General features: G+C 32.1%; 2 protein-coding genes across 3 annotated transcripts; one reads left to right on the top strand and one right to left on the bottom strand.

Moving 5' to 3' along the window:
* The first annotated feature begins 83 nt into the window (after positions 1 to 83).
* On the top strand, positions 84 to 2,793 carry LOC105428138 (nucleoporin NUP35). The gene is made up of 3 exons (XM_011640243.2): positions 84 to 1,149; positions 1,375 to 1,485; positions 1,561 to 2,793. The coding sequence occupies exons 2-3, from the start codon at positions 1,375 to 1,377 to the stop codon at positions 2,413 to 2,415; spliced, it is 966 nt and encodes a 321-aa protein (XP_011638545.1). The 5' UTR covers positions 84 to 1,149; the 3' UTR covers positions 2,416 to 2,793.
* On the bottom strand, positions 2,671 to 7,838 carry Hou (GID complex subunit 8 homolog protein Houki). 2 transcript variants are annotated; one of them, XM_089072766.1, is made up of 4 exons: positions 7,821 to 7,838; positions 3,830 to 4,276; positions 3,358 to 3,752; positions 2,671 to 3,283 (listed from the first exon to the last, which is right to left on the bottom strand). In XM_089072766.1, exons 2-4 carry the CDS (start codon positions 3,957 to 3,959, stop codon positions 3,107 to 3,109), a joined length of 702 nt encoding a protein of 233 aa, XP_088928892.1. In that variant the 5' UTR covers positions 3,960 to 4,276; positions 7,821 to 7,838; the 3' UTR covers positions 2,671 to 3,106. The 2 variants fall into 2 exon arrangements, with proteins under 2 accessions (XP_088928892.1, XP_011638543.1); XM_011640241.3 differs by lacking the exon at positions 7,821 to 7,838 and having other exon boundaries at positions 3,830 to 4,330.
* Positions 7,839 to 8,361: the final 523 nt, after the last annotated feature.

The following is an 8,361-nucleotide window of genomic DNA, read 5'->3' as shown; positions in this document are numbered from 1 at the left end:
TCCTTTAGAGTTGGTTTTATGGAGGCCGTAATCTGTTAATTTATGCCGTAACCATAAAAAAATTGACCAATCACAATCAAATTATAGAAGAATAATCGACTATAATTCGACTATAATTCGACTTCAATTTTTCACGGTTATGGCATAAGTTAACAGATTACAGCCTTCATAAACCCTTAATCTTACGACACCCCTCCTAGATATTAATTTCGTTCAGTATCTACGATTATCGAAAGCAAGATGGTGGATTAACAAACGATTTAAAAAGCTTTTCTCCTTTTTCTAAGCAGTACTGCTTATCTTTCTCTGAAAAACACATCTATCATTGCAGTTGTCGAGTATTCAAGCTCGCCTGATGAAAGATGATAGATTCTCCTTCGCGAGCTTGCTCCTATATTATCATCTTTCGCATTATTTCCCGCGCGATAATGCGAGTTACACTTTTCGAATTTGTCCGTTAACTACTGAGTAGTGTACCAACGTGTATCAATCCTACCAATCGTTTCTCGACCAACTAAACAGGTAATGGGAGAGGGGGGGGATCGTTTCGATCATGTTTACCAACGTTCATCTTTCTTCAATTTTGGAAGTGTATTAAAATTTTTTCATAAATTTTTTTATTATAAAACACAATTCGATTGATGAATTTTTAATGCTTTTCGCTTTTTTATTTTCATTACATTCTTAAAAAAATGACAATTTATTAAAGTAAAACGAGTCAATGTTTAAAACGTGTGATCACGTGACATTGCATTCTCTGATTGACTATCCAGAGACTTGTTTTCTTTTTGGCTGAACTGGTTATACTACTAGTTTATCTTTTTTTCTTACACTAAAAGAAGAAATTTAAACTCTGAACTAGTACAGCCAGTTCAACTAAAAAGAACAGACCTTAGATTCGTCGTATTACTGCACTTCTGCACTCGTGTTTCTCGTTCTTTCTTCTTTCGACGCTCATATGCTATATATCTTATATATGTCTATTTCGCTTTAAATGCAAAAGACCTAACTGGCCGTTAGTTGTCAGAGTCATCTTACACGAGAGTAACGAACGTTTTCTTCTATATTTGAAAATAGATATTATCTATCTGTAAGTAAAAGTGGAAGATTTCTTCAGAGAAGCAAAATATTTTTTGGAAGAGAAAAAATGTAAGTAATTTAAATATAATTTAAATTTTTTTAATGCGTCTAAAAAATCAGGGAACATCTAAAATATTAGTGATGATAACCTAAAAAGTATATATTCTGTCTTTTTATTTAAAATATCTGCTTTTACTTAAAATTATAGTTACATATTTATTTCTAAAGTCGGAAAAAATTTGATCATTTTTGGATGTTTTTAAATGTTATTAATATAATCATTTCATACATTAGATGGAGCCTATGACTCTGGGATCACCGATGAGTAGTCCTATTCAAAGTCCTGGTAGTCCAGGAAGTTCTTCCCCATATTTGCCAAGTTTTCTCTTGGGTGATACCAATACTGTGAGCATATAATATTTTATTATTAATTTAAAACATATGACACTGTATCGTTAATGTGCATCTTCAAAATTTCAGCCAGCAAAGATCAATATAATGAGTCCTCAGGATAATCCACGCCATTTGAATATCACTAATACCAGTCTGATGTCATCGGTCTCTTATGGATCTCCAGATTATCGATCCAATCGCCAAAAAGCGGTATTTGGAAGTACTACAACTCCTAGCACACCACAAATGAGCACGAAGAATCATGCTGGAGGACCACCAACACGTGGACTGTTTGACACTCTGGAAGTTACACATGTGTCATTGCCCCCAGCTACATCAATTACGAATCCAGTTATTACAACCACACCTGTGAATCAATCTAGACTCATGATGAGCCCATTAACTACTTCACTGATATTTCCAGACAGTTCGATAACTTTGAACACAAGCGAGTCGCAAGGTCTATTGCAATGGGTGACAGTATTTGGCTTCCTGCCGACCGATATCAATGCTGTTCTATCTCATATCTCCAGCAGAGTTCGCATAGTGGAGAAACATCCAGCTCCACAGCCCCAGAGCAACTGGATACACTTGAAGTGCGCGTCAGAACAGGAGGCACAAAAGGCTCTCGCATGCAACGGCAGTATTGTTTCGGGCACGATTATGATTGGCATTATACCATGTACAGATGAAGGGGTCATTCTATGCTCGGACAAGGAAAATCGTACCAAATTGAATGGAAGTATGAGATCGCTTTCAGCGGGTAGAATCACTCAATCCCCATTCAGTGCATCGCCTACCGCGAGACGACGGAAATTGCGATCATTAGCAGCGGGATATAATCAACATTTTAGCCCGCAAGCCGCACAATTGCCGGAGAACGTTCCACAAAAGTCGGGTAGCTTAGTTTCAAAAGCAATGGAATATATGTTTGGTTGGTAGTTGTTTTTAATAATTATACGAACATTATCTATGAAATCTAATAAAAGTTGTATAAAAAAAGAAATGAAAAACAATGAAAGAACGATAGAATGAAGGAATATCATCTTCTAGAGATTTTTAACTGCTAACTTTTAACTTAATATTTAAGTGGAATCATTGTTGATTTGTTATTCTAAAAATAAACTTTTTCATATAATTTTGAAAGTTATTGCAATATGGTATATCTACAAAGATTGTTACTTTTGAAAATTAATATGCATGTTATTAGATGTTGTATTTGTATTCATCTTTACAATTATGTAGAATGGCTTAAGGTCTTAGTAAATCTTTTTGCGCAAGATATATATATTCCTAATAAATAATATTATATATACAAAACTTGAATATACCTCTATCGGTTTTCTTACGTTAATGTCCTAAAAGACATAAGAAATATTTTTTGCAATAATTCTTATTTCTTACAGCAATCATAACAATATGTCAGTTTAATCATTACATTCTTATTTCAATTAAGTCATTAACGATTCTACACATCTTTTCTCTAATTTGTTATACAAGATTAAAATTTAGATATAATTTCCTACAAAATAAACAGTGATTTACACCAAATTATGTTTAAAGATCAATTCAAGACATTCATTTATCTCATTCATATATAAAACTGAGAAGTTCCAGTTTGTCTATTATACAATTATTTCGAATCCTCAATCGTGGCACTACCTAGATCGGTCATTTTTGGATATTTCACTTTTTTCTTGTCTAGCTCATCCTGAGCCCATAATATCATCTTTAACAAATTGTTGAGTCGGGGACTGGTAGATTCTCTATGTTCCATTTTCAATATAGCAGCATTCAATTCACTTGCAATCTGGAAACAATCAAGAATTAATTTTTTTTTCACAAAATTAATTTTAGTGAAACAAAACACAATACTGCACTCACTTTCTGCCTGTGTGTTGGATGTAGAAGATCACTGAATGGACTCTTATGTGGTTCGTCGAAAGCCAGCAGTGCCAAGGTACGTTCCAACTCGCACAGTATATTATCATCTGATTCTCCAGCCTCGCTGAGTTGATCCTGGGCAAACTGAAGTGCCTCTTCGACTCTGCCTGTGCGTATCAGTTCAATCAGGTGCAATTGTTGCAGATGAAAATAGAGATATCTGTCATTATCCAGTAATTCGGGATGTAGCTGATTCACCAAGTCCGTCGCTTCCTGAATACGACCATTTTGAATGGCGTCTCGAATGCGAATCCTATCATCCAGAGAGCTCAGTTCCACCGTTGGACCTACTCCCGATTCCTGCTGGAACTTTTCAGCAGCTTCCTTAAATCCCTCTGTTCAATGAAATGTTTCATTACCCTAACAATTCCTGCGATAACGTGAAACCATAACAAACTTCAGAGTTTATTACCTGTGACTAGATAATTCATGATTAGATTGTTCATTGACATTTTTTGTATGTAGGTGCTCTCCTCCAGCTTTGACATCCATTCTTCTTTGGATATGCTATCCTGTCCTTTCTCCGAGAAGCTCATTGTCATTGGAGGTTTCGACCAGTCGCGTGAATTGTTATAATCACTTATAGCATTATGCTTTATCCGCTATAAGTCGTTGAAAACGCTTGGAAGCCACAACAGCTGATCAGCGCGAAAGGCGGAAACTCAATCAAAACAAAAGGAAATGTCACTTCTGCCAATCGACAGTAATAATCGTCCAAGTCACTGAACTCACGGTAAGAAACATAGACGAAATGTTCTCAAAATGATAAAAACAGCCTCGTAAACAGGCGGTCTGAAGATACAAATGTGTCTATTTAACTGGCGAAATCGATGCAGAATCGAGAATTTCTCGAAAGCACCTAGCGCGTAAAAAAAGAAAACAGAGATAAGTGACAGAACACTTGGCATTAAGCGAGGCAACCAATCGCGATCTAAGTGTCGGTCCACAATGATTTAAATTTTAAGAAGTAAGAAATTGACCAATTATAATCGAATATGAAAAGAATAATCGATTATGATTAGTCAATTTCTTACGGTTTAAAGATTAAATACTTATTGTGGACCGACACTAACATTGCCTCTCATCCTCGAAAATTCCTATTCTTGCGCGATTGTGATTGGTCTATTCGTTTACCCTGAGATCTTAGCAGCAATCATGACTGTTTTCCCCTAGCCTGACTAATAAAAAATAAAAATTACATTTAAGTTTAGTATTTATAGAAATTCTTAATAAATAATAAATAATAAATAATAACTTTAATTCAATAATTTATATGTAAATATTAGTATTAACAATAAAACAATGAATGATAGAAAATTTATATATATATATATATATAAAATTGTCATACACATATTTATTATGTACATCATATATTATATATATATTATTGGTGAAAGAATATGAAAACTATAGCCTTTCTATATAATAAAAATATCACGAATTCTCAACTTATAAATTTCATCATAAAAGTAGTACTATTCATTTATAACATATTCTAAAATTGCTTAATAGTATTGTTAACACGATAAACAAAGTCTATTAAAAATGTGAACATATTATATTAATTATTACGTTTGCAATTATTATATTGACAAGACTAAGAATGTAATTGTCGATAATATTTTTTAAATCAAATATATATATGTAAAAAACATGTAATAGTTAAGTTAATGCATTTTTAACTTTGATTTAAATATCGTAAGCTTTTGTTTATGTAAAAATTTATTATTTTGCACTTTTGCATTTTAATCGCATTATCAGTTATCGAAAGGATAACGGAAAATGTATATTTTCGATAATCCAATATGATAGGTGATAACATATCACAATACTGATTTTGAGATTCATTATAATTTCCTGTGAAATGGATATATTTGACAGAGACTTCGGAAGGTGTACTTATTTTTTCATATGTATTGTATTACGCAGTTTTTGGTTGACGTGAATCAAGATGCAAGCGAAGATGCAACAGTTATATCGCTTCTTTGTGATAATTATATTGAGTGTATTTTCTATTTCTCGCTTAGATATGAGATGTAAATTTTTGATAATTTATTTGATCATTAACAATTTTTTTCATAATTTTTAAAAATTTTGTTACACTTTTTTAGAAATATCTAGATTTATATTTCTATCTTTTATCAGTTTGTTGTTTCATTTCTTTTTAAGGTGAAGCAGTTTTTCGGTTGAAATGTTATGAGTGTCCCGAGGACATAATAAATACAACTTGCACCCACACCCGCACATGTTCTGAAACTGACGTAGTGTGTACTAAATATATATTTAGTAAGTATTTAAAATAAAAAAATATAGATCTTACAGCACAGCTGGATAGACTTTGAACTTATATTCAAAATAACTTAGACAAATAATGTTTCTTAAAATGCTGCAAGTTGTAGAAAAAACTTTTAGCTGTTCTATTTCTGATGATTTGCTATTATTAAACTAAGAAAACATTATCAATCTTTCTGATATTATTACAGACAAATTTATTGTAATTTTTCCAAATATTTGAGATTTTTCAGTTTTCTTTCAATCTTGCAAAATCATCAAATTTTAAGTTATTTTATGAACTGTAAATATATTTCTTGTGAAGCAAAGCACAGGACTTTCAATAGTACATAATATTTTTATATTTAATTATTTATAGATTTATAAGTAAAATTCTTTTTCTAGTAACTTTCAATACTACATACATTGAATATGATTGCAAACGTGTCGGAGATTATTGTAAGGATCTTAAATCTTGATGTGAACAATGTGTTGCGTCATATTGTTACGAATGTAATACAGATCTATGCAATTTCTGCTAGCAACATAGTATCAATTATCACAATAATAGCCTTAGGATTGACTTTTGTTATATTTTTTAATATTGATACTTTTTCACATAAGAAATATATTTCCCTTTCTATAACTAGCAAGTTTTCTTTACTTTACATTTTAATACAACTTATTTATTTTAATACAACTGTTTTCAATTTTCCACATAATGATTCACATAATATATAGTAGGTGTCCAATTTTTTCAACAAATTTTTCAACATTCTTTTCAACAAATTATCTAATTCAAATTATATCTCTGCATCTTTGAGAAGGAAACATTTTTCTTTTTCTTTTCTAGAATAAACGCAATCTCTCGCTGCAAATGTAAATAAGTATTTTGAATCTAAAATAAAATCTTAAATGACATGTATGTGTCATGACCTAAATTGGAGGTTAGAATTATTATGCGATTAACATTTTCAAATTCAAAATTCTTCAATATGTTTTTTCTTTTTCTTATATTTTTCAATGAAAAAAACAACACAAAAACATTTAAGACATTCAAAATGTATTAATTCATATTCGACATATTCAGATCACATATTTTAGATATTTAAAGGATCGGTAGAGAAAACTGGAGACCTCTATCGGAAGTGAATTTTTATTCATGTATAAAAAAGGCAAAATCTATATATTATATTATATTATTAATTATAATTTATATTATACTTTAACAAGAAACTATAATGCCATGGGATCTAATTTTATTTTATTTTGTTATGTATTTATTTACATAATAAATACAAATTTTATAGCAAATCTATGTAAATTTTTTTATGTTTAGCATTTTTAGTGATATAAAAACACCATAGAAAAACACGATATTTTTCAATCTTGCACTCAACATACATTTCTCGTTATTCATTAAGAAAAATATTAATTACAAATATTTTTTCATAAAAATATTAAAAATCCGTGTTATTTTATTTATACTTTAATTTCGTTATAACGCAAATCTATTTTTAAATAGTATAAATATAAAAACGTAAAATATAATATAATAAATATAAAGCTTTTTATAATTTCGATAATTTTTTTATTAATTCTTTTTTGTTTGAGAAACTTTCTTTCCAGAGTACATATATTATGTACTCACATGAAATTGTTCGGAACGAATATGGTACGAATTGTTTGGTTATTTTCTGGATTTCTATTGTCTTTTCTTTCAATTATTGTTACATATTACATGTTAAACGAGAAGATAATATACTTCGCGAAACAAAAACTCTCACTTTACTATATCTCATTTCTCAAGTTAAGAGTAATCGTTACGACGCAAAAAGTTATAAAAATCAATATCCTCGAGGCTATATACGCATCTTTTAAGGAAAAACATTTTTATTATCTGCGCAGTCAATGTCATTATAGTCAGCATAGTGATGTAACCGAAGACATTTCCTTTATTCTCCCGCGAAACATAGACGTTTTCTTCAAATTGCTATGCCGATCGCGCTGTGCTTATTATGTCCCCGAGATTTTCCCCGATTAGGTACGCGATATGGGAAACGATTCCTTTTTCAGAAAATATACGATGCGCCATATAGGAGCCTAATACGAACGTGCAACGGAATTACCTTTCGAAAATCGCATTTGCATCGAGATAACGAGTCGTGAGGAGGCCGTCCGCGAAAGCGAGGCTCGCCGTTTCGCCGTTTTCATGAATGAACATTCGCGTATCAACAGGCGTCCTTTACTACGCAGCGGGAACATCGATCCGTTCCTTCGGGACCGTCCCCTTCCACGAACTCATTACATTTCGCGTTGAACAGGGTCGTAGCGCCGTGATGAGAGCGCCGACGCCCGTCGCATCGTCGTTAAAACGCTCGATTGCACCAATAATTCGCAAATGCGTCGGTTAATTTCACCGTCGGGAATACATTGAGATCGTGGCCGTGATATCAATTTCTCCTCTTTAACCCCCGAACTCCACGCGCGCCTCTACGAAGCCCCGTAATCGCCACGCTAGAAATCGGTCCGCGATCTCGGATGGAGAGAGGAAAAAACTTGATCAACTTCATTTGAATAAATTCAGTCAATTCTTTTTCCACTCAAGATCTTGTAGGGCACAGTGGACGTAAGACTTTATTTCAGCACGCTCTTTTCGCGACGTTAAAT

The sequence above is a fragment of the Pogonomyrmex barbatus genome, unplaced genomic scaffold (genome assembly GCF_055798465.1).
Source record: "Pogonomyrmex barbatus isolate J1 unplaced genomic scaffold, ASM5579846v1 scaffold14, whole genome shotgun sequence".
In the NCBI taxonomy this organism is placed as follows: domain Eukaryota; kingdom Metazoa; phylum Arthropoda; class Insecta; order Hymenoptera; family Formicidae; genus Pogonomyrmex; species Pogonomyrmex barbatus.
The sequence above is the reverse complement of the archived record's forward strand: the minus strand, read 5'-3'. Positions and strand labels throughout refer to the sequence as shown.